The sequence below is a fragment of the Trachypithecus francoisi genome, unplaced genomic scaffold, assembly GCF_009764315.1.
Source record: "Trachypithecus francoisi isolate TF-2019V2 unplaced genomic scaffold, Tfra_2.0 Lachesis_group12, whole genome shotgun sequence".
In the NCBI taxonomy this organism is placed as follows: domain Eukaryota; kingdom Metazoa; phylum Chordata; class Mammalia; order Primates; family Cercopithecidae; genus Trachypithecus; species Trachypithecus francoisi.
In genome coordinates this window covers 96,349,337-96,375,692 of record NW_022681457.1, presented here as the reverse complement: position 1 = coordinate 96,375,692, position 26,356 = coordinate 96,349,337, and the positions used below count along the sequence as shown (strand labels likewise).

The 26,356-nt window shown below is 40.9% G+C and overlaps 1 protein-coding gene across 7 annotated transcripts in view; it reads left to right on the top strand.

Annotated features, from left to right (window-relative positions):
• Positions 1-26,356, top strand: part of PHACTR4 (phosphatase and actin regulator 4) — a 146,923-nt gene that overhangs the window by 31,956 nt on the left and 88,611 nt on the right. For 6 of the 7 annotated variants that reach the window (XM_033227497.1, XM_033227494.1, XM_033227500.1 and 3 more), the window contains one exon: positions 6,881-6,934. In XM_033227497.1, the coding sequence (XP_033083388.1) occupies positions 6,919-6,934 (16 nt within the window). In that variant the 5' untranslated portion in view covers positions 6,881-6,918. Of the gene's footprint in view, positions 1-6,880; positions 6,935-17,872; positions 17,950-26,356 lie in introns of those variants that run through there. The other variant, XM_033227499.1, reaches the window with a different exon arrangement.

Genomic DNA, 26,356 nt, shown 5'->3' with positions numbered 1-26,356 from the left:
GTATTGAGTATGCTGTAGATATATCAGTCTGAGGAAGTTCAGGGGAGATGTTCAGCCTGGAAATAAGAATTTGTTTATATCATCAGTGTATATAGGGGGTATTAAAAATAGTAGAACTAGGCTAGGCATGTTGGCTTATGTCTGTAATCCCAGCACTTTGGGAGGCCAAGATGGGAGGATCGCTTGAGGTCAGGAGTTTGAGACCAGCCTAGACAACATTGTGACCCCATCTGTACAAAAAGTTTTAAAAGTTTAGACTGAGCACAGTGGCTCACCAGGTGCTGTGGCTCACCATATAGGTTTGAGCATCATCTGTTTATGGGTGGTTACAGAGGCCACAGGAATATTTCTATCTTGCACAGGCATAATCCCAGCACTTTGGGAGGCTGAGGCGGGTGGATCACCTGAGGTCAGGAGTTCGAGACCAGCTGGCCAACATGGTGAAATCCTGTCTCTACTAAAAATACAAAAATTAGCTGGGCGTGATGGCAGGTGCCTGTAATCCCAGCTACTAGGGAGGCTGAGGCAGGAGAATTGCTTGGACTTTGCAGCAGAAGTTGCAGTGAACTGAGATCATGCCACTGCACTCCAACCTGGGCAACAGAGTGAGACTCCATCTCAAAATAAATAAGTAAATAAAAATAAATAAATAAATAAATAAATAAAATTTAGTGGGCTGATTTTGGACATCCTAATCACTGGAGAGGCTGTGGGCATTTAATGGGCTGGAGTGAGGGATACTAAGTGAGGGTTGCTAAATGTCCTGCAGTGTATAGGACAATACACAATAATTATTTCTGCCACATGCCAATTATATTCTAGGGAGTAGAGGAGTAAAGATAGCAAGGAGATGAGATTTAAGGACCAAATCCTGGGATTCTGCAACATGTAGAGGTCAGGAAGAGGAGGAGGTTTCTGCCAAAGAGACTACCTCAGTTGAACTAGGAAAACAAAGACCAGGAGGTCCATAGATCCCAGTTTAGTGAACACTTAACAGTTACTAGGCCTGAAACACAGATTGGAGGGGAACAGTCCAGAGGAAGTGAGAATATTTTGGATTCTATTGTGTCTTTAGGCAATGAAGATGAAGACAAAGATCTAAGATATGTTTTGGAAGTCACTCATGAAGTAGAGGATGAGACTTCTCATTTGGTCAGTTAGGTGGATGGTGAAAGCTGCAGGAAGAAGAAGGAGTAAGGTTAAGTAGGAGGTAGATAATGAGTTGTGCATGTATAACAGAGGTTTGTAGATAATCTAAGTGGAGATGTTGAGTGAGTTGGACATGTGAATTTGGATCTCATTCATATGAAAAAATAGTTATTGAGCACTTGCTGTTTTTCAGAAACTATTTTAGGTGTTGGAGATACAGCAGTGGACAAAAACAGGCAAAATACCGGTCCTGAAAGAGCTTATATTTTAGTGAGAGGAGATGACAAATTTAAAAGGTAAATATGTAGTATATTAGAGTAAGTGCTTTGAGAAATAGCTGGAAAAAGAGATAAAGCTGAGGTAGAGTGGTCTTGGTGATTTGATTGCAATTTAAGGTAGGGTGATGAGGAAGACTTAACTGAGAAGGTAACATTTAAGCAAAGTCCCAAAAGAATTGAGAAATGAATATGTAGGGGAAGAATATTCCAGTGCAGAGGGCCTCAGCATGCCTGGCACATCGAAGGAACAGCAAGGAGGTTCATCTGCCTGGAGTTTAGTGAGAAAGGAGAAGAGTACTTGAACATAATGGGAGTATGTGACTTTTGTCTTAGGGCACTATAAGCTGTTGAAAGGGCTTTGGCTTTTACCTTGAGCTTCCAAGAAAGATCTAGACTGAAAATATGTATAGGTTTGAGCATCATCTGTTTATGGGTGGTTACAGAGGTCATAGGAATATTTCTGTCTTGCACAGGCATCCAGTTAGTGGAGACACAAAGTAGGCTTCTCTGCAAAAACTACACAGGATTTTTCTAGCAAGACATCCTTCTGTTTGTGATTCTGTAAGAACAGGCGTATTTTGTTAATGGAAACTTTCCATCACAAACCTAGGATCATCCCCTAGGATTGATATTATAACATCAATCAAAAGAAGTAGATGAATTCTTTGCTTTGGAAGAGTTCAGTATAATCTAATAGAGAAATTAGAGGTCTATAAGAGTCCCTTGGAACATGTGAAAGGATCATGTGGTATTGGAAAATTGTGATCTGTGATTTCAATAGCTTCATATTAGAATTTGGAAAGTGTCAGATGGCTGGCAAACTGTCAGCAAAGTCCTATTAAAGGAGTACTGTCCTAGGTTGGGTTATCTTTGAGGCAGACTCTGATAGTACAGCCTGAAGAATGCTTTTTAGGAAGTGCTCTTGGGATCAACACCTGTGGAAGGGAGGGGACAGGAGCAGCAGTATTTGGCCACAGGGAGAAGTCAAGCGGCAGTAGAGATCCAACAGGAGCCTTAGTGGACCCCACAGGGGCTCTGGAGCTAAAATGACCTTTTAGAGTTGTCTCACGTGTACTGTAACGGCTGGGCTTACACTCTGGTCTTGATTGGATGTGGACTTCTGAGAAGGATGTGACCTTCCTTGAGTCAACTCTTTATATCTGAGGCACTCCCTGAAAGGATTGACAGTGGTAGGCTGTCTCCCAGCAGCAGTCTTGTCATTCCTTAATGGGGGATCCAGCCAGTGCAACAGCATGCTCCCACAATATACCCTTGTGTTGCTCGATCTACTGCTTAAAAAACGCAACAAAACAAAAACAGTATTTTTGAGATATAATTCATATACTGTAAAATTTACAGTTACTTTGCAGTTTATAGTGTATAACAATGGCTTTTAATATATTTGCAAGTTGTATAACCATCACTCTAACCAATTTTAGAACATTTTAATTACCCCCCAAAAAACTCTGTTCCCCTTAGCTGTCACTCTCTAATCTCCTCCCCACCCACCCCCAACATAGGCCACTGCAAACTTTCTGACTCTATAGACTTACCTATTATGGACATTTCATGTAAGTGGAATCAGGCTGTATGGTCCTTTGTGATTAGCCTCTTTCATTTAATGTGTTTTAAATGTTATGTTGTAACATGTATCAATACTTCATTTCTTTTTATGCTGAATGTTCCATTGTATTTATTTTGTTTATCCAGTGATCAGTGGATAGACATTGGGTGGTTTTCACTTTTTAGCTATTATGAATAGTGCTGCTATGAACATTTGTATAAAAGTTTTTCATTTGTTTGTTTTGGGGACGTTTGTTTTTGTAGTTAGCTGGGACTACAGGCACAGGCCACCACGCCCGAGTAATTTCTGTATTTTTTGTAGAGACGGGGTTTCACCATTTTGGCTAGGCTTGTCTCGAACTCCTGATCTCAATGGATCTACCTGCCTTGTCCTCCCAAAGTGCTGGGATTACAGGCATGAGCCACGCACCTGGCCTGTGTACAAGGTTTTGTATGGACATCCTTTTTTTTTTTTTTTAAGATGGAGTTTCGCACTGTAACCCAGGCTGGAGTGCAGTTGCGCGATCTCAGCTCCCTGCAACCTCCACCTCCCGGGTTCAAGTGACTCCTGCCTCAGCCTCCCAAGTAGCTGGGACTACAGGCCCCCGCCACCGTGCCCAGCTAATTTTTGTATTTTTAGTAGAGACAGGGTTTCACCCTATTGACCAGGCTGGTCTCAAACTCCTGACCTCAGGTGATCTGCCCGCCTCGGCCTCCCAAAGTGCTGGGATTACAGGCGTGAGCCACTGCACCTGGCCTTGACATATGTTTTTACTTCTCTTGGATATATACCTAGGAGTGGATCATATGGTAAACTCTATGTTTAACTGTTTGGTGAACTGTTACTCTTCCAAATCGGCTACATCATTTTACATTCTCACCAGCAGTGTGTTGGGGTTCCAGTTTCTCTACATCTTTCCTAATACTTGTTATTTATTTATTTATTTATTTAACTTTTATTTTACGTTCAGGGTACATGTACATGTTCTGGTTTGTTATGTTGGTAAACTGTGTGTCACGGGAGTTTGGTGTACAGATAATTTAGTCACCCCGGTAATAACCATAGTACCTGAGAGGTATTTTTTCTGATCCCCTCATCCTTCACCCTCAAGCAGGCCCAGTGTCTGTTGTTCCCCTTCTAGTATCCATGTGTTCTTGGTTTAGCTCCCAACACTGTTATTACCTCTTTTATTTATTATAGCCATCATAATGGGTGTGAAGTGTTATTTCATTGTGACATTGATTTGCATTTCCTGTAGGGCTAAAGATGTTGAAGATCTTTTCATGTGCCTATTGACTGTATATCTTCTCTTATGAAATGTTTATGTACATCCTTTGCCCATTTTTAAATTGGGTTGTCTTTGTTATTGAGTCATTGTTCTTTATGTATTCTAGATATAGGTTCCTTATCAGATAGATGATTTGCAAAAATTTTCTCCCATTCTGTGTGTTGCCTTATCACTTTTTTGATGGTGTCTTTTGAAGCACAAAACTTTAAATTTTTTTCTTTTTCTTTTTTCTTTTTTGAGACTGAATCTTACTCTGTTGCCCAGGCTGGAGTTCAGTGGCATGGTCTGAGCTCACTGCAACTTCCGACTCCCAGGTTCAAGCGATTCTCATGGCTCAGCCTCCTGAGTAGCTGGGACTACAGGTGCAGGCCACCATGCCCAGCTGATTTTTGTATTTTTAGTAGAGACAGAGTTTCACTATGTTGGCCAGTCTGGTCTCAAACTCCTGACCTCAGGTGATCCACCCACCTCGGCCTCCCAAAGTGCTGGGATTACAGGCGTGAGCCACCACGCCTGACCCCAAGTATGTGTATTTCAATTTCACATTCAGTGACCAGGGAATGACCACCAGTTAGGAGTTCAAGATCAGCCTGGCCAACATGGTGAAACCCCGTCTCTACTAAAAATACAAAAATTAGCTGGGCGTGCTGGCAGGTGCCTGTAACCCCAGGTACTCAAGAGGCTGAGGCAGGAGAATCACTCGAACTCAGGAAGCAGATGTTGCAGTGAGCCGAGATTGCACCATTGCACTCCAGCCTGGGCAATGAGTGAAACTCCGTCTTAAAAAAAAAAAAAAGAAAGAAAGAAAAAGAAAAAAATAATCTCACTAGTACAGAACTCAAATTTCTACCTATCTTAGTAAACAATCAAAAGCGCATTTCACTTTATGCCTCAATTGACTGCTGGCCAACCATAACTTCTATAGCAGCTCTCACTTTGATACTCTCTAGTAAATTTAAGTTATATTTAAGGTTAATTTCAATTGAATTTAATTGTTTAATAAATTTGATTGATAAGATTATATTAAAATTTAGGTTATGTTTACTTAAGTGAAGCAAGGAGGTAGTCGGAATGAAAACTTAGGTTTCCAGTACAAACCTATGGAGTTGTCATGTATTATTCTAGTTTATCATATGGTCATGTTCTTTAGAATTTGTCACCAGGCTACTATAATAAAACTCAATTTACCAAATTCTTCAAGAATTAACTTGGTAATAAAGCTACAAAATTTATGAATCAGTACAGACTGCCCTCTTGTGTTCAAATTAAGGATGGATCTAATTGATGAACTAGGTAAAAACTACTCTTGAGGGGGAAAAAAAAGCCAAGGTCCTAAAGAAATCATCTAAAGTCGTTAAAAGCAGAAAAATTCTGATCTTACAAGGTAATAAAGAGCAGTCTTCTCAAAGCAAGACAAAAGCTGTTAATCTGAGCCACATGATTGCTAGTACCAGTAGCCTGTGAGCCACCGTGCCCGGCCCTATAACTGCATCTTACTCCCAAGTTTCTCCAATCATTCCTGTCCAGTAGGTTGTGATTTATAAAAAGCAGGCTCTGAATTGGAGTTTAGTATTTAGACTGTTAGGGAATGACCTTAGGATAAAAACCACAGGAGGAGTAGGAAGCTGGATAGGGCAGATTTGACACTTGTCTTGACTGGGGGTGCAGGAGGTTGTATATTATACTTAGTCAACTTTCATTTGAAACATTTTTTGTTTTATTTTCATACTTGAGTGGATAAACTTACAGCTTACTGAACCATCCTCCTGTGTCTAAAATAACTTCCATTTTCCTTAGGCAAAACCAATTTCTTCAAAGATGTTCCTCATGCCCTTTCTCAGGTGTTGTATTTTTCTTACAAAAAAACTTGCCGGCCGGGCGCGGTGGCTCAAGCCTGTAATCCCAGCACTTTGGGAGGCCGAGACGGGCGGATCACGAGGTCAGGAGATCGAGACCATCCTGGCTAACACGGTGTAAACCCCGTCTCTACTAAAAATACAAAAACTAGCCGGGCGAGGTGGCGGGCGCCTGTAGTCCCAGCTACTCCAGAGGCTGAGGCAGGAGAATGGCATAAACCCGGGAGGCGGAGCTTGCAGTGAGCTGAGATCTGGCCACTGCACTCCAGCCTGGGCGACAGAGAGAGACTCCGCCTCAAAAAAAAAACAAAAAACTTGCCTTTTTCCTTACACTCTCGTAAATTCAAAATGAGGATTGGAAAGGGAGCTTATTTGAGGAAACTGAGAATAATATATTTTAAGACAAAAATTAGCCTTAAATGTTTTATGATAATCTAGTATTGTACATCTATATCTCAATTCCCCTAAAATAACTCCCAGCCTGGCACAGTCGCAGGCTGTTGTAATCCTCAAGAGGCCGACATGGGAGGATCACTTAAGCCCAAGAGTTAAAATCCAGTCTGGGCAACATAGGCATATCCTGTCTCAAAAAAAAAAAACCCTATCATTTAATAAGTTGTACATTTCTATAATGTTCCACTTTTAAACTACAGTCAATGTTACTGAATTAGGATTTTTTTTTAAAAGCATGAAAGGTGATGGACTATATGTATTAAGTGTATCATTTACCTTTTTCTCTTTTTAGAAACATTATCTCATCTCCCTAAACTGGTTAATAGTGGCATGGAAGATCCATTTGGTGAGTATCACCTACATTTTTCTTAGTAAATGACATTTCTGTTTTATCCTTACCTCCATTAAAGCTTTGAGAGTTCATTGGTTTTTTTCATATTCAGTATGCTACTCTCCAGAATAATGGGTCTCAAACTTTTTGCTTCTTTTTTTTTTTTTTTTTTTTTTTTTGAGGCGGAGTCTCACTCTGTCGCCCGGACTGGAGTGCAGTGGCCGGATCTCAGCTCACTGCAAGCTCCGTCTCCCAGGTTTACGCCATTCTCCTGCCTCAGCCTCCCGAGTAGCTGGGACTACAGGCGCCCGCCACCTCGCCCGGCTAGTTTTTGTATTTTTAGTAGAGACGGGGTTTCACCATGTTAGCCAGGATGGTCTCGATCTCCTGACCTCGTGATCCGCCCGTCTCGGCCTCCCAAAGTGCTGGGATTACAGGCTGAGCCACCGCGCCCGGCCAACTTTTTGCTTCTATAAGGATCCAGTTATATACTTAATGATAGAGTGCCAATGACCTTTTGTTTATTTGACATATCTATTGATATTTGCAGTATTATAAATTAAACCTGAGAAACTTTAAAAATATTACTTTGTTTAAAAACAACATTGATAAACCCATTATATATTACACAAATAACATTTTTGTTTGTTTGTTTTTGTTTTTGTTTTTGTTTTTGAGGCGGAGTCTTGCTCTGTCACCCGGACTGGAGCGCAGTGGCCGGATCTCAGCTCACTGCAAGCTCCGCCTCCCGGGTTTACGCCATTCCCCTGCCTCAGCCTCCCAAGTAGCTGGGACTACAGGCACCCGCCACCTCGCCCAGCTAGTTTTTGTATTTTTAGTAGAGACGGGTTTCACCGTGTTAGCCAAGATGGTCTCGATCTCCTGACCTCGTGATCCGCCTGTCTCGGCCTCCCAAAGTGCTGGGATTACAGGCTTGAGCCACCGCGCCCGGCCCACAAATAACATTTTTAATGAAAAAAATCAAGAACCATTTGACAGGTTAAAATGAGAAATTTAAATTTCTGTATCTTATCTGGATGTGGTGGCTGACGCCTGTAATCCTAGCACCTTGGGAAGCTGAGGCAGGCAGATCACTTGAGGCTGGGAGTTCGAGACCAGCCTGGCCAACATGACAAAACCCTGTCTCTACGAAAAATACAAAAATTTAGCTGGGCATGGTGGCACACACCTGTAATCCCAGCTACTCTGGAGGCTGAGGCATGAGAAACACTTGAATCCAGGAAGCAGAGATTGCAGTGAGCTGAGATCTTGCCCTTGTGCTCCATCCTAGGCAACAGAGCAAGTCTCTGTCTCAAAAAAAGAAAAATAAGTAAATAAATGTCTCTATCTTAATTCAGTAACTTATATATACTTCTCTTTGATTGGAAATGTAGTTCTGCTCATATTTCAGGAACAAGTGTGCTTTATAGTGCTTCATTAGTACTTGGCCAATGAAAGATAACATGGAAGTGACTGGGCGCGGTGGCTCATGCCTGTAACCCCAGCACTTTGGAAGGCCGAGATGAGCAGATCACTTGAGATCAGGAGTTCGAGACCAACCTGGCTGATATGGTGAAACCCCATCTCTACTAAAAATACAAAAGTTAGCTGGGCATGGTGGCGGGTGCCTGTAATCTCAGCTACTTGGGAGGCTGAGGCAGGAGAAACACTTGAGGACTGGAAGGTGGAGGTTGCAGCGAGCTGGAATCACGCCACTGCACTCTAGCCTTGGCGACACAGGGAGACTCTGTCTCAAAAAAAAAGAAAATAAAAGAAAATAAAAAGATAACATGGAAGTAATCATAATAGCAGGCATGTGTAATATATATGTATGTGTGTGTGTGTGTCTATATATACATATAATTTTTTTATTTTTTTATTTTTGGAGATAGTGGCTCACTTTGTCACCCAGGCTGGAGTGCAGTGGCACCATCAGAGCTCACTGCAGCCTTGACCTCCTGGGCTCAGGCAGTCCTTTCAACTCAGCCTCCTGAGTAGCTGGGACTACAGGTGTGCACCCCTATGCCTGACTGATTTTTTTTTTTGTGGTAGAGACAGGGCTTTGCCTTGTTGAGTAGGCGCTTCTGGAATTCCTAGGCTCAAGAGATCCACCTGCCTTGGCCTCCCAAAGTGTTGGAATTACAGGCATGAGCCACTGCACCCAGCCTAATACTTCTAATTAAGTTTAGCCTGCGTATATTTCATCTAGCAACATGAGTAAGGGAATGTAAGTCTAGATATACAAAGGTTTAATGTCTGCCTTTTTGGCGATAAAGTCATTTACTGTGTGTGGAACCCCTTTTCTTTTCTTTCTTTCTTTCTTTTTTTTTTTTTTTAAGACTGGGTATCACTGTGTTGCCCAGGCTGGAGTTCAGTGGCTATTCACAGATGCAATCATAGCATGCTACATCCTTGAACTCCTGGGCTCAAGCAGTCTTCCTGCTTTAGTCTCCCACTGTGTTTGGATGTTAAGGGGTGAAGAAGACTGAGTTAAGAGGCTGTTGCATTCAGTATTAATTATGCATATTTCCCACGTAGCCAGGACTACAGGCGTACTCCACCACTCCTGGCCCTATTTTTACCTGATGCTCATTTCAAAGTGAGAGATATGTCTTAGGATATCACATTTTTTGAAACCATAACATTGACTAGGAAGACTAGTTAGGAAGTACTTTTCATTTTAAAATACACATTAGCAAAAAAGAAAAAAAAGAAATCAGAGGCAGTTTTACTGGTTTAATTTCAGCATGCTGGAGGAAGCATTCGATTCAAGCATTTTCTGATCCTTCATCACACGGAAAGAAGTCTGAATCCGTTTTTATGCCAGTGCAGCTTGAGGAAGTATAGTAAAAAATACTACTATATAATAGTCACTGAGATTAGGTTTTTTGGGCTACTGGTACTAGCAATCATCTGGCTCAGATTAAGAGCTTTTGCCTTGCCTTGAGAAGACTGCTCTTTATTACCTTGTAAGATCAGAATTTTTCTGCTTTTAGCAACGTTAAATGATTTCTTTAGGACCTTGGCTTTTTTTTCCCCCGGAAGAGTAGTTTTTAGGATTACACCTAGTTCATCAATTAGATCCATCCTTAGTTTGAACACAAGAGGGCAGTGTGTACTTAGTCATAATTTTTTTTTTTTTTAATTTTTTGAGACAGTCTCGCTCTGTCGCCAAGCTGGAGTGCAGTAGCGCGATCTGGGCTCACTGCAACCTCCGCCTCCCGAGTTCAAGCGATTCTCCTGCCTCAGCGTCCTGAGTAGCTGGGACTACATGCACATGCCACCACAACCGGCTCATTTTTTGTATTTTTAGTAGAGATGGAGTTTCACCATGTTGGCCAGGATGATCTCAAGCTCCTGACCTCGTGATCTGCCTGCCTTGGCCCCCCAAAGTGCTGGGATTATAGGCGTGAGCCACTGTGCCCGGCCACTTATTCACAAATTTGTAGCTTCATTACCAAGTTAAATCTTGAAGAATTTGGTAAATTAAGATTTATCATAGTAGTCTCGTGACAAATTCTAAAGAACATGACCATATGATAAACTAGAATAATACATGACAACTCCATAGGTTTGTACTGGAAACCTAAGTTTTCATTCCGACTACCTCCTTGCTTCACTTAAGTAAACATAACCTAAATTTTAATATAATCTTATCAATCAAATTTATTATTAAACAATTAAATTCAATTGAAATTAACCTTAAATATAACTTAAATTTTCTAGGGAGTATCAATGTGAGAGTTGCTACAGAAGTTACAGTTGGCCAGTAGTCAATTGAAGCATAAAGTGAAATTTGCTTTTGATTGTTTACTAAGATAGGTAGAAATTTGAGTTCTGTGCTAGTGAGATTATTTTTTTCTTTTTCTTTTCATTTTTTTATTTGAGACGGAGTTTTGCTCTTGTTACCCAGGCTGGAGTGCAATGGCACAATCTCACTTCACTGCAACCTCCACCTCCCAGGTTCAAGTGATTCTCCTGCCTGAGCCTCCTCCTGAGTAGCTGGGATTACTGGCACCTGCCACCACACCCAGCTAATTTTTCTAGTTTTAGTAGAGATGGGGTTTCACCGTGTTGGCCAGGCTGGTCTTGAATTCCTGACCTCAGGTGATCCACCCGCCACAGCCTCCTAAAGTGCTGGGATTGCAGGCGTGAGCCACCATGCCCAGCTGAGATTATTTTTTATTTTTTTGGTTTGTTTTTGGTTTTGGGGGTTTTTTTTGAGATGGAGTCTTGCTGTGTCACCCAGGCTGGAGTGATCTCAGCTCACTGCAACCTCCGCCTCCTGGGTTCAAGCAGTTCTCCTGCCTCAGTCTCCCAAGTAGCTGCTACAGGCGCCTGCCACCACGCCCAACTAATTTTTGTATTTTTAATAGAGACGGGGTTTTGCCATATTGGCCAGGGTGATCTTGAACTCCTGACCTCAGGTAATCCACCTGCCTTGGCTTCCCAAAGTGTTTGGATTACAGGTGTGAGCCAACACACCTGGCCTGAGATTATTTTTTTCTAAACACTTATTTAAATCTTGGAATTTGTAAATTAACATTCATTCAACCATAATATGGATTTTAGAGAAAAACAGAAATGATTCATAGTTATATATAACAACCAGTCTGCTCTGTCTCCATTTTTCCTTCTAAACGTTATACTGATTTTTTTCTTAGTTGTTTACTATACATATACACACATATACATATGATAAGAATTTGGTGTACTCAGTGCCATTTGACAAAAAAATTGAGGATGTAAAATGAGTTTATTTCTTTTGGTGGAGTGAGAATTTTGTTATAATTAAGTTAGCTAATAATTAAATAAAAATATTGAAAAAGAGATAAAAGACTACACATTGTGTACGGTGTACACGGCTTGGATGATGGTTGCACCAGAATCTCAGAAATCACCACTAAAGCACTTATTCATGTAACCAAATACTACCTGTTCCCCAAAAACCTATTGAAGTAAAAAAGAAAAGAAAAGAAAAAAACAAAACAGAAACCGCGCCCCCCACCGCTGAAAGAAAGAAAGAAAAAAAGAAAGAAAGAAAGAAAGAATTATTTGTGGTATTCTGGAAATAAAAGTAGTGAGGGACTTTTACGAATAAAGTACCAGAAGGATAAACCTAAGGTCTCTAGGACCTTTTCTACCTGGACAGATACTTACACATTTCATTATATGATATTTAAATATCATGTTCGTTAATATCACTGTTGGTCTCATTGAAAAAAATGTTAAATGTTGGGAAGCTGTCAAGCTCACTCTGGGTGTAAATTTTCCAAAGTTGGAATTTCACTTGAAAGCTTGAATTCTGTCACTAGCAACAAATACTGTTAATTTTCGTTATTAGTGACAGGCTTACTTTTGAGAAAATGCCTGTCAGCTATCTAAGCTTGAATAACATAGCTTGTTGTTCAGTCTTTCAAGTAAAAATAGTATTCCATGAAGAAAACTGTCTAGTTCAGTTTGCAACTCAATTACACAAATGCCTTTCCTGGAGATAACCATCATACTTAGTATACAAATGTGCTTTATACATATTTCTGTTTCATCATATACAGTAATAAAAATATATGTACTAAAGGGTTGATATTTATTAAAACTAATATTTTTTATTGCTTTATCAAGGACATTCTTAAAATTGAATTTATTTTTCACTATAACTGTGTAGTTATGAAGAATACAATGATTTCTGCTACAGTTTGGTGCTGTTGCCTTGATTTGTGTTAAGGTGCTAACAGTTTTGCTCACCATTTCTTTTGTACAATCAGTGCAAGTGTCAACACAGTGGAAAAAGCAAATAATTTTTTTGTATTCTTTTTTTTTTTTTTGAGACGGAGTCTCGCTCTGTCACCCAGGCTGGAGTGCAGTGGCACAATCTCGGCTCACAACAAACTCTGCTGTGAGCCTACCAAGTAGCTGGGACTACAGGCGCCCACCCCAAAGCCCGGCTAATTTTTTTGTATTTTTAGTAGAGACGGGGTTTCACCGTGTTCGCCAGGATGGTCTCGATCTCCTGACCTCGTGATCCGCCTGCCTTGGCCTCCCAAAGTGCTGGGATTACAGGCGTGAGCCACCGCGCCTGGCCAATTTTTTTGTATTCTTATGTATTTAGTTTTACATCTTGGACTTCTGAAAGGATCTCAGGGATCCCCAGAGATCAGCAGATTATACTTGCTTCATTTTCCTGATGTTCTTAGAGGCCCTTCTATGGAAGTCATGAGTAAAGTTAAGACTTAATCATGGAGATTGTATTGGGCAGGGTTTCAGTGTGGACTAGGTCTTGGGCATTTGACAGAAATATGGTCAGAGGGAGTGATCAACTCTGTGGTTTCTCCTAAGCAGGAGTACCCTGCATCACTACCCCCCGGCTGCAGGAGGTGAGCAGTGGGCCAGTGAGCATTACAGTCTGAGCTCCACCTCCTGTCAGATCAGTGATTAGGTGGAACAATTTCATCACAAACCACCCCAACACCCCTGTCTGTAGAAAAATTGTCTTCTATGAACCTGGTCCCTGGTGCCAAAAAGGTTGGGGACCGCTGGGTTAAAGAAACTTCTGTGGGGTGAAATGAGTGTCTGGAACTCATTAGGCAATGAAATATGTTCAAAGAAGAAATCCATAAGCATTTAGTCAAGACAGGCTGAGGGCCAGGCTCTCCTGGGTACTGTGTTCTTAGCTTTAAAAAGGATAAATGGCAGCAGAGATATTGATGATGACAGCCTTCAATATGTCTCTTGAGTCACATTGCTCCAGTCTGTTCAGGTGGCCTTGCAGTCTGTAGAGGTGGTATGCGACTGTCATCCTGGGTTATCCAGTCTCCGTTTTCCTGGCAACTTTGCTTCTTTCCTGTGTTAGCTCCTTTGTTTCCTAAACCCTCATGTCTTCCTCTGTCTTGGTTGCCAGTAGCTTCTTGATGTTGAACCTCCTGGAATAATTAGTTCATTTCTTTTTCCTTTAGATATGTTTCCTGCAAGATTTATTCAACTTTATCTTCTACTTTTATTACATTTTTCTTTTCTACTATTAGTTTTTGATCTCCAGGAGGTCTTTTTTCAGTCTCTGAATGTTTCTTTTTATAATATCCTTTCATTCTTTCAACTGATTTTCCTTGCCTAGTCTCTTTTTCTCCTAACATTGTTTTTAAATATTGATTGATTTCTTTTATGTTAGGGTTTTTCTCTGATGTCTAGTAATAATTAGCTGTCTACTGACGATTAAAAGTGAGGGACTAAATAGTTAGAAGCTTTAAATGCATAGGCAGGTTGCCTTTGGGTGAGCTTCTTGGCTTTATTGTTGATGAATATTCTCATACCAGTATCAGGGTATAAGGGGCACAGTCTTCCCACTGTGTTTGGATGGTAAGGGGTGAAGAAGACTGAGTAAAGAGGCTGCTGCATTCAGCATTAATTATGCATATTTTCACTTAATTATCTTCTATTTTAAAATTTTATTTGTGTTTGTATTTTATTTTTATTTTTTGAGATAGAGTTTTGCTCTGTTACCCAGGCTAGAGTGCAGCGGCGCCATCTCAGCTTACTGCAACCTCTGCCTCTCGGGTTCAAACGATTCTCCTGGCCTCAGCCTCCCAAGTAGCTGGGATTACAGGCACCCACCACTGCCTGGCTAATTTTTGTAGTTTTAGGGTTTCACCATATTGGCCAGGCTGGTCTCGAACTCCTGACCTCAGGTGATCTGCCTGCCTTGGCCTACCAAAGTGCTGAGATTACAGGCATGAGCCTCTGCACCTGGCCTTTTTATTTTTCATTTTATTATTTTTTTTTTTTGAGTCAGAGTCTTCCTCTGTCTCAAAAAAAAAAAAGGCATTGCAACGTCAACCTCCTGAGCTCAAGCAATCCTCCCACTTCAGCCTCCCAAGTAGCTGGGACTATAGGCACGTACCACCATGCATGACTAATTTTTTTACTTTTTGTAAAGATACGGTCTCCCGGCCGGGCGCGGTGGCTCAAGCCTGTAATCCCAGCACTTTGGGAGACCAAGACGGGCGGATCACGAGGTCAGGAGATCGAGACCATCCAGGCTAACACGGTGAAACCCCGTCTCTACTAAAAATACAAAAAATTAGCTGGGCGAGGTGACGGGCGCCTGTAGTCCCAGCTACTCGGGAGGCTGAGGCAGAATGGCGCGAACCCGGGAGGCGGAGCTTGCAGTGAGCTGAGATCCGGCCACTGCACTCCAGCCTGGGCGACAGAGCAAGACTCCGTCTCAGAAAAAAAAGATACGGTCTCCCTATGTTGCCCAGGCTAGTCTTGAACTCCTGGGCTCAACTGATCCTCCCACCTCGGCCTCCCAAAAAGTTGAGAGTGCAGGCATGAGCCATTGCACCCAATCCCTTCCATTTTTTGTACCATATCCCTACCATAAGTTGCCTTTGTGACCCCATTCCAGAAACCATTTGCTTTACACTTTCTTGGAAAACAGACTCCAAAATTCTGCCAGGGTTAGTGTAGGACCGACATTGAAGGTCATGGAGCAGGGAAAGTGATAGAGGAATCAAACAGCTTTTACCTTGCTACTCCTGATTTTAGGTCACCTCCCTTTCATCTCATTTCAGAGACCTGGATAAAATACAATGAATATATTACTTGTTAACCTATATTGGTGTATACTACCAGTTAAAAGAAAAATTGGCTGGGCGCGGTGGGTCACGCCTGTAATCCCAGCATTTTGGGAGGCCGAGGCGGGCGGATCATGAGGTCAGGAGATCCAGACCATCCTGCCTCTACTAAAAAATACAAAAAACTAGCCGGGCGAGGTGGCGGGCGCCTGTAGTCCCAGCTACTCGGGAGGCTGAGGTAGGAGAAGGGCGTAAACCCGGGAGGCGGACGGAGCTTGCAGTGAACTGAGATCTGACTATTGCACTCCAGCCTGGGCAACAGAGCGAGACCCCGTCCCCCCCCCCCCCAAAAAAAGGAGAGAAAATTAGGCTGGGCGCGGTGGCTCACCCCTGTAATCCTAGCACTTTGGGAGGCCAAGGTGGGCGGATCGCCTGAGCTGAGGAATTTGAGACCAACCTGGGCAACACAGTGAAACCCCGTCTCTACTAAAATACAAAAAATTACCTGGGCGTGATGGCGTGCACCTGTATTCCCAGCCACTTGGGAGGCTGAGGCAGGAGAATTGCTTGAACCCGGGAGGCGGAGGTTGCGGTGACCCAAGATCATGCCACTCCACTCCTGCCTGGGCGACAGAGCGAGACTCTGTCTCAAAAAAAAAAAAAAAAAGAAGAAGAAGAAGAAGAAAGGAAAGATTAATGACTACACTGTACGTAAGTGCTGAGTGAAGGAAGGATCCAGAGAGGATGTGCATAGAATTTGTGCTACTATGATGCACCACACCCCACTACTTTCAAAAATAGCTAATTCCTGCTTCTGCTTTCTTTCTCCCTTTTCAACTGTTTATGGAGTTAACAGTCACTCTTCCAACAGCATGCCAGAATAAAAGGGACTGAAACCCTGGCATATCACTTATTTAAAAGTACTGAGTTATGACTTCCTTCTAAAGATTTTTGAGGTGGAGGAGGATCTGCTACTAATTGCCTTCCCAAAATGTTTTAAATCATCTGAATACTTCATTAAGTTTCTATATACCCTCTCTTGTATAAATATGAACATGACGTGTTGAAAATTTTTTTAGGTGTGTGTTTGATGATTGTTTAATGAGATATAGATTATCAGTTTGCATTCTGAACTTAAAGCTAGTTGCAAAGGCTTTATTCATATGCATGACATTCTGGAAACAAATTTATAAGATAATACCTCCTTTTGATTAGAATTTGTATCACATAGGAAATAGGAGAAGCAGTTTGTTAAGGTAGCAAATAGAATTTATTTCCTAAACAAAGTCAATTTTTTTTCTTATTCTGTATCTGAATTTATAAATTATTATTATGATGCTATAAAGGAGTTTTTTTCTAGCTGTTTAAGAACGTTTGCCAAGGAGCCAAACTCAAGACATAATGCACTTCAAAGTTCATGGGAAAACATTTTTGATGTTATGTTGTTACCACTTGAAGCTCAAAATATGCCAGTAACATAGTCCTTCCCTCCCTCGCCTTTAAGAATGAAAGACAAAATACAAGCTTAATTAGTTTTGACATCCCTGGGGTGTAGGAGATAAATTCCTCCAGTATTATGTGATGCCAAAAATGATCTAGTTCCATTTTTTCTCCTAGTGGTTTTGATGAGAAATTTAATATAGCATTATTATAAATATATATTAAATATCCTCTGTCGTCTTGTTTCCTAAAGGAGTATAAACTTACGGAGGTCAACATCTTTTTACTGTTACATCCTACCACCGCCCAGTAGTAAACACACAATACATATCTGTATGTGTTTCTTCCAGTGGTTTTAATTTTTCTGCATAAGATAGAATTACCAATCTTAAGGAAAATAGAGTACACAGACACCAAATTCTGTGAACTTGAATAACAGATGTTATGTAATTATTTTTTCTGTAAGTAGAAAAAGATGAGCTGTAGTAGTAGTATACAAGCCTGGAAAGGCAGTAATGCTGACATTCTGTACTATTGCCTGTGTCCTCTCACCACTTTTTATCACTTCTGACAGTGCCTTACTCCTAGAAAATCATAGCAAGTGGGATAGGTTGACTAAATGCATGGACTGATTTCCATCTGAATTTATGGCTGCAAACTGAGCCATTATCAGTGTGTCATGCACCCTGCACAGATGATGATGTATGTCATACAAATGTTTTCTTCCAGTCTGTGGCTTGTCTATTTGTTTTCAGAAGCTTTTAAAGTAATGCAATCCAATTTAATCTATTTTGTCTTTTATGGTTCATAATTTTTGTGTTTTCTTGAAGAAATCTTTGCTTAACCAAAGTTCACAAAAGTTTTCCTCTATTTTTTTTCTTTATGATGTTTATAGTTTTGGGTTTTATTTTAAGTCATTGATTCTTTTTGAGTTAATTTTTAGATATGGTACAAAGTTGGAAATATTCTCCTTTGTCCACTGAATTACCTTGACACCCTGTTGAATTCCTGATGAAATGGGTAATTTTCTTTTTCTTTTTTTTTTTTTTTTTTTTTTTTGCTGGTTCCCGCTTCCTTCCCCCCGAAATGGATAGTTTTCTAGGAAAATATAATTTGCCAAAGTGACTCAAGAAATAAAAATCCTGTGTAGACTAGTGTTAAAATGTGATTAGGCCAGGGGTTTTATGGACAATTTAATTCATATTGATGAAGCAGGTCATTGCAGTAGTCCCTCCTTATCTATGGGGGTTATACCAAGACCAGTACTGCTAGTGGATCCCTGAAATCATGGATAATATTGAACCCCAGTATGTACTGTTTTTTCCTGTACATACATACATATATACATATATATACCTGTGATAAAGTTGGGATTATAAATTAGGCACAGTAAGAATTTAATAACAATAACTAATAATAAAATGGAACAAATAAGTAAAACAAGGATTACTTGAACACAAGCACTGCAATACCACCACAATTGATATGGTAACTGAGATGGCTGCTAAGTGATTAACAGGCAGTGAAACACATACGGTGTGGGTATGCTGGACAAGGAGATGGATGATTCACACCTGGGCAGGACAGAGCAGGATGGCATGAGATTTCATCATGATACTCAGAGTGGCACATGATTTAAAGCTTACAAGTTATTTATTTCTAAAAATTTTCCATATTATATCTTTGGACTGCGGTCAACCACAAGTAACCGAAACTGCAGAAAGTGAAACTGCAGATAAGAGGGGACAGCTCTATAATGCTATATCAATCAGTATAGCAGAGAAAAAGAAAGTATACCTGTTTATTTTATAAAGTTGGCAAAGTCTTAATAACTACAAACTGACAGGCTGGGCACGGTGGCTCATGCCTCTAATCTCAGTCCTTTGGGAGGCCCATATGGGAGGATTGCTTGAGCTCAGGAGTTCAAGAACAGCCTAGGCAACATTGGGAGACCCTGTTTCTGCAAAAAAAAAAACACAAACCCACAAGAATCTTTTAAAAAGTTAGCCGGGTTTGCTGGCGCGCATCTATAGTCTCAGTTGTTTGGGAGGCTCAGGTGGGAGGATTGCTTAGCCCAAGAGGTCTAGGCTGCAGTGAAATGAGATTGTGCCAGTGCACTCCAGCCTGGAGGACAGAGCAAGACCCTATCTCTAAATAAATAAATAAATGCTGACAAAGACAGTGTAAAAATACATTTGTCCAGCTGGGTGTGGTGGCTCACTCCTATCCCAGCACATTGGGAAGCCAAGGCAGGCAGATCACCTGAGGTCAGGAGTTTGAGACACCCTGCCCAACATGGTGAAACCCTGTCTCTACTAAAATACAAAAAAAAAAAAAAAAAAAAAAAAAGCTGGGCGTGGTGGCAGGCACCTCTGTAACCCTAGCTACTGGGGAGGCTGAGGCAGGAGAATCATCTGAACCTGGGAGGCAGAGGTTGCAGTGACCCAAGATTATACCACTGCACTCTGGCCTGGGTGACAGAGCAAGACTCTGTCTCATAAAACAAAATAAAACAAACAAAAAAAATACATTTGTTCTATTCCACTTAATACAACTGTAGAAAGTCTATATAAATTACATGTAGATTAAATCCAACAAATCATTATTTTTTTCTTAGTACAAAAACAATATGTATTTCTTTGAGAAAAATGAGAAAATGTGGCATAAAGGAGAAAATTTTAAGGCCAGATGCAGTGGCTCACACCTGTAATCTCAGGACTTTGGGAGGCTGAGGCGGTGGATCACCTGAGGTCAGGAGTTCGAGACCAGCCTGGCTAATATGGTGAAACCCTGTCTCTACTAAAATACAAAAATTAGCTGGGCATGGTGGCATGCGCCTATAGTCCCAGCTACCTGGGAGGCTGAGACAGGAGAATTGCTTGAACCCTGGAGGTGGAGGTTGCAGTGAGCTGAGATTGTGCCACTGCACTCCAGCCTGGGTGACAGAGTGAGACTCCATCTCAAAAAATAAAAAAAAGGAGAAAAACTTAAATCATTTGACCTTTCTATCCATTGGTAATTACTAATAACATTTTGATATATCTACTTTTATGATTTTTTAAAGGAAGTTATCTATGTACAGTAGTTACATTTTTTTAACATGCCGATTTATAGCTGTTTTTTGCTTGTTTGTTTGGTGCCCACCACCATGCCCAGCTAAATTTTTTGTATTTTTAGTAGAGACAGGGTTTCACCATGTTGGCCAGGCTGGTCTCGAACTCCTGACCTTAAGTGATCCACCCGCCTCGGCTTCCCAAAGTGCTAGGATTACAGGCGTGAGCCACTGTGACTGGCCTGCTTTTTTGCCCATTTGATATGTCAAATCTATAAATATATTGAAAGAATATGACCCAAGAGGATTTATTGCAATATCTAAGGATTATATATATTGTCACTTTACATATATATACACACACACGTATAAAGTGTAAATGTATATGTGTATATATACAGTGTAAAAAAATATATAAAGTGATTATGTGTGTATATATATAAAGTGTGTGTGTATGTATATATGTGTGTATATATATGTGTGTGTGCATATATATGTGTGTATATATATACACACACACACACACACACTTTTTTTTGGGATGAAGTCTCACTCTGTCGCCCAGGCAGGAGTACTGGCGACAGAGGTGGGAGTACTTGATCTCAGCTCACCCAAACCTCCGCCTCCTGGGTTCAAGCGATTCTCCTGCCTCAGCCTGCCGAGTAGCTGGGACTATAGGCGAGCGGCCACCATGCCTGGCTAATCTATAAATAGTTACAAATTATTACCTTGATAGGTCAAAAACTAGAACGAAAATGATATGCTTGCTTATCTTTGTAGATGAGAAAATTCAACTCTTCTAGTTAAAAGCTTTAGTTACCCTAGGAATAGGATAATTTATTTTTATTCTTTTTTTTTTTTTTTTTTTTTTGAGACGGAGTCTCGCTCTGTCGCCCAAGCTGGAGTGCAGTGGCCGGATCTCAGCTCACTGCAAGCTCCGCCTCCCGGGTTCCCGCCATTCTCCTGCCTCAGCCTCCAGAGTAGCTGGGACTACAGGCGCCCGCCACCTCGCCCGGCTAGTTTTTTGTACTTTTTAGTAAAGACGGGGTTTCACCGTGTTAGCCAGGATGGTCTCAATCTCCTGACCTTGTGATCCGCCCACCTCGGCCTCCCAAAGTGCTGGTATTACAGGCTTGAGCCACCGCGCCCGGCCATTTTTATTCTTAAATATTTAAATAATAGTGACACCGGCATTTCTACCAAATTGATTTAAAAACTGATAACATTAAGACACATTTTATAAAGTAAAACTTGTTAGGTAAAGTCTCCTTTGACCACCTTTGTCTAGTGACAACCCATACATACCATGAATGTTGTATATATCCTTCTAGTTCATTTTTTTCTGTTACAACATTGCTTACATACTTTGATAGGATCAAGACCAGTTCTCTAGACCAGGTGCAGTGGCTCACACCTGTAATCCCAGTGCTTTGGGAGCCTGAGGCAGGCAAATCATCTGAGCGCAGCCTGAGCAACATTGTGAAACCCCAGCTCTACAAATAATAGAAAAATGAACTAGGAGTGGTCTCACAGTCCTGTGGTCCCAGCTACTCAGGAGGCTGGGAGGATCACTTGTTCCCAGGAGATTAAGGCTGCAGTGAGCCATTGATATGGTTAGGCTTTGTCTTCCCACCCAAATCTCATCTTGAATTGTAAACCCCATAATCCCTATAATCCCCACATGTCAAGGTAGAAACCAGGTGGAGGTAATTGAATTATGGGGGCAGTTTGCCCCATGCTGTTCTCATGATATTGAGTTCTCACAAGATCTGATAGTTTTATAAGGAGCTCTTCCCCCTTCACTTGGCCCTTCTCCTTCCTGCCACCTTGTGAAGAAGATGCCTTGTTTCTGCTTCACCTTCCACTGTTATGGTAAGTTTCCTGAGGCCTCCTCAACCATACTGAACTGTGAGTCAATTAAACCCCTTTCCTTTATAAATTACCCAGTCTTGGGCAGTTCTTTATAGCAGTGTGAGAACAAACTAGTACAAGCCATGATTATGCCACTGCACTCCAGCCTGGGTGACAGGTTGAGACCCTGTCTCAAAAAAAAAGAGGATTGTTAGCTATAGAAAATCTAAAGGAGTTTAGTAATTTACAATAACAACCCAAATTATAAAATACCTAGGAGTGATCTCAGCAACATAGCCTATATGATAAAACTAGAAGTGTGCTGTAGATAAGTAAATAGATCCATTATGTCAAGTAATGGGAAAAACTGGAAAAGTTATTGGTGTAAGTTATTCCTAAATTTATTATATAGGTTGAATACAACATTAATAGTTGAAGAGAACTTACATTTGCTTTTGATATTTGACAAAGTGATTATCAAATATAACTTAGAAAAAAATTAAAGCTAAGAAGTTAACAAACTCCCCTTTTTAATTGGTTTATGATGCCAGTTTGGTCACACTAAGTTTTGTAAGGTCTTGGATGCATTTTTGGACTTTATGTTCTTTTCTGTAGAACAATTTGTCAGTTTTTGTACCAGTTCTACAGTGTGTTTATTACTGCAGTCAAAACAGCCTCACTGGCTGGCTTCTGCATGTCCTATCATGTTCAAAATGACCTTTCCTGATCAGAGCTTTGAGTTGACCCAGAGGCAGGGTAATTTTTACAAGATTACTGTTTGAAACATCAATGAAACCAGAGCACATGGGCATGTTCACGTATACACACACACATACACACTCACATGCTATAATTGAGGCTTCCATTGAATGAAGGTAATGGTAGTATAATGGACCATCTTGTAGCATCTTGTAGATGGTGCTGATGGCCTTTGATCCTCATTGAAGATTTGTGGGGTTTTTTTTTTTTTGATTCCTCATCAAACCAGTGTTTATCTTGAGGTAGCCAGAGTAACATCATATCAGATTGTAATCTATAGCTATAGCTTTCCTTTTTATTATTGCATAAAAAGATTAATATTATATTTGACCTCTTTTAAGAATTTTAAAATTTCTTATTTAGGTTTCCTTTGATGCTGCTATATTCTTTGTTTCTTTTCATTGATTTCTTAAAACTAATTTAGATGCTCTAAAAGGTAGGCCTGGCTGCTTTATTTTGTCCATTTCCCTGCACAGGGTGAGTCAGTCTTTTCCTCACTTCAGTTTAGAGCTCAGTAATCAAAGGGCACAAATAGCAAGAAGGCTTAAGAATTATATCTTAAATAGTACAAGACAAAAGTGGCACCAAAGAAAGGACATTCCTGCTAGGATGGGGAACTTGGCTTAATACTGAAGGTGTGTATTTGTTTAGTTCTAGTTATAATCTCATAATGTATCCAGGATACATGGCTTAATGTTGGTTTCAATGAAGGCCAGTTACTATCCTAACCCCACCCCAAAGGTGAATGATGGATGGATGTATGATTGACTGACTGAATGACTTATTGATTCATTCAATAAATTTTTGTTGGCTCACTGCCCTGCCATGCAGGGAAAAAAATGAGTAAGTTACATTTTTAGCTCTCAAAGAGGAGATTGAGAACTTTTAATGTGAGACAGAGTGAAGTGATTTTATACAGATAAAAATACTTGTGTTATTGGAATTTCCTGCCATGTTATTCAGCATGATTTATACTTGTGGAAATATTAAAACTTAATTGTATAACATGTATAGTCAGCCCTCTGTTTCTGAGGGTTTCACATCCATGGATTTAACCAACCACAGATTGAAAATACTTGGGGAAAATTAACAATTATATAACAATAAATGGTAATGCGATTTTTTTTCAATACAGTATAAAAACTTTGCATCACATTTACAGTGTTAGGTATTATAAATAATCTAGAGAAGACAAAGTATTATGGGGGATGTGTATAGGTTATATGTAAACATTTTGCCACTTTATATAAGGGACTTAAGCATCCATGGATTTTGGTGTCCAAGGAGAGTCCTGGAACCAATCCCCCTTGGATACTGAACGATGACTATATTTCCCTTCTTTTCCTTTATCTATTTTTAAGGCTAGTCAAATGAAGCAGTGGGAGGGGAGAAGGAACAAATAAATCTGTAAGTGGTTGTGATCAATTAGTTGTAAACCACACTGCTTCTGACCAGCCTGTATTTCTTTTTCTATATCTGTGTTCTTTGAACAGTTTAGTGGCAGTTTCTTTAGGGCAAGTTTTTTGTTTTACTGTGTTTTGTATCTAAAAAGAGAATTTGGTGACCATGGGGAAATAGGTAAAAAATAGAGACTTCTTGTCTTTTGAGACAGAGTCTTGCTCCAGGCTGGAGTATAGTGGTGCCATCTCAGCTCACTGCAACCTTCACCTCCCGGGTTCAAGCAATTCTCCTGCCTTAGCCTCCCAAGTAGCTGTGCCACTGCGCCCAGCTAATGTTTTTGTAGTTTTAGTAGAGACGGGGTTTCCCCATGTTGACCAGGCTGGTCTCGAACTCCTGACCTCAGGTAATTTGCCTGCCTCAGTCTCCCAAATTGCTGGGATTACAGGCATGAGCTACCACACCCGGCCTAAAACTAGAGACTTCTTAACTACCTCAGAGAGTATACACAGGGCTGGGTGTGGTGGCTCATGCCTGTAATCCCAGCACTCTGGGAAGTGGGAGGATCCCTTGAGCCCAGGAGTTCAAGACCATTCTGGGGCAACATGGCAAGACCTTGTTTTGACAAAAAATAAACAAAATTAGCCAGGTGTGGTGGTGCATGCCTATAGTCCTAGCTACTTAAGAAGCTGAGATGGGAGGATTGTTTAAGCCAGGGAGGTCGAGGCTGCAGTGAGGCGTGATCATGCCACTACACTCCAGCCTGGGCAACAGAGTGAGATCTTGCCTCAAATAAATAAATGAGTAAATAAGTATCTTGCACCCTCATAAAACATATTTGTACATTGCTAATAATAATGCTCCAAGTAGCATAAGTATGGTTAAAAGGTTATATAAACCTGTGCTTCAGTAATTTTGGGTTTCTAATGAAAGACTAGGGCTAGAGAGTTTTTGTTGTATATCTAGGTTTATGGTGTAGCAAAGGATGGAGACTCAGATCCAGATTACTTAGATATGAATCCTAACTTTGCCGGTTTTTACCTTAGACCAGTTTACTCCTATGTGACTCGGTTTCCTCATATAAAATGGGGATAATAAATGCTGTCTTTCTCATAGACTTGTAAGAATTAGACAAGTTAGTATGTGTAAAATATTTAAAACAATCGTTGGGATTATAACACGTTCGATTCATGTTAGCTATTATTATTCATAGATAATTGGGAAAAAGAATACTTGGGAAGTTGAATTTAGTTTATTTTCTAAGTTTTAGCTTTCTTCAAATCTTTTCCTTTTTTTTGAGATAGAGTCTCACTCTGTCGACCAGGCTGGAGTACAGTGGCACGATTTCGGCTCACTGCAGTCTCGGCCTCCTGGGTTCAAGCGATTCTCCTGCCTCAGCCTCCCGAGTAGCTGGGATTACAGGCGCCCGCCACTATGCCCAGCTAAATTTTTTGTTTTTGTTTTTGTTTTTTTTTTTTTGAGACGGAGTCTCACTCTGTCGCCCAGGCTGGAGTACAGTGGCCCTATCTCAGCTCACTGCAAGCTCTGCCTCCCGGGTTCACGCCATTCTCCTGCCTCAGCCTCCCGAGTAGCTGGGACTACAGGCGCCCGCCACCACGCCCGGCTAATTTTTTGTATTTGTAGTAGAGACGGGGTTTCACAGTGTTAGCCAGGATGGTCTCGATCTCCTGATCTCGTAATCCGCCCGTCTCGGCCTCCCAAAGTGCTGGGATTACAGGCTTGAGCCACCGCACCCAGCCATTTTTTATATTTTTAGTAGAGATGGGGTTTCACCATGTTGGCCAGGTTTGTCTCGAACTCCTAACCTTGTGATTCACCCGTCTCGGCCTCCCAAAGTGCTGGGATTATAGGCATGAGCCTCTTCAAATCTTTTCACACATAACAGAGTAGATAAATTTGAACTTTATTTTATTTATGTTCTAATTTTTCAGATAGCAGTTTTTACCATTTAGGGAAATGATCAGAAACCAGGAAACATAAATCAAGGAGAGAAGAAATAGAGACCAGAAATCAGCTTTGAGTGATTAAAAACTGGTAGTGCTGCAGTTTTGTCCTTCTAAGTGTTTCTTAACTAGAAAAGCAGAACTATTTTTAAAAATTATTAATTAATTAATTAATTAATATTTTTGAGACAGGGTTTCACTCTGTTGCCCAGACTGGAGTATAATGGTGTGAACATGGCTCGCTGCAGCCTTTACCTCCTGGGTTCAAGTGATCCTCCTACCTCAGCCTCCCGTGTCGTTGGAACTACAGGCATATGGCCACCACTCCTGACCTTGCTGCCCAGACTGGTCCCCACCTCCTGAGCTCAAGCAATCTTCCCACCTCAGCCTTCCAAACTGCTAA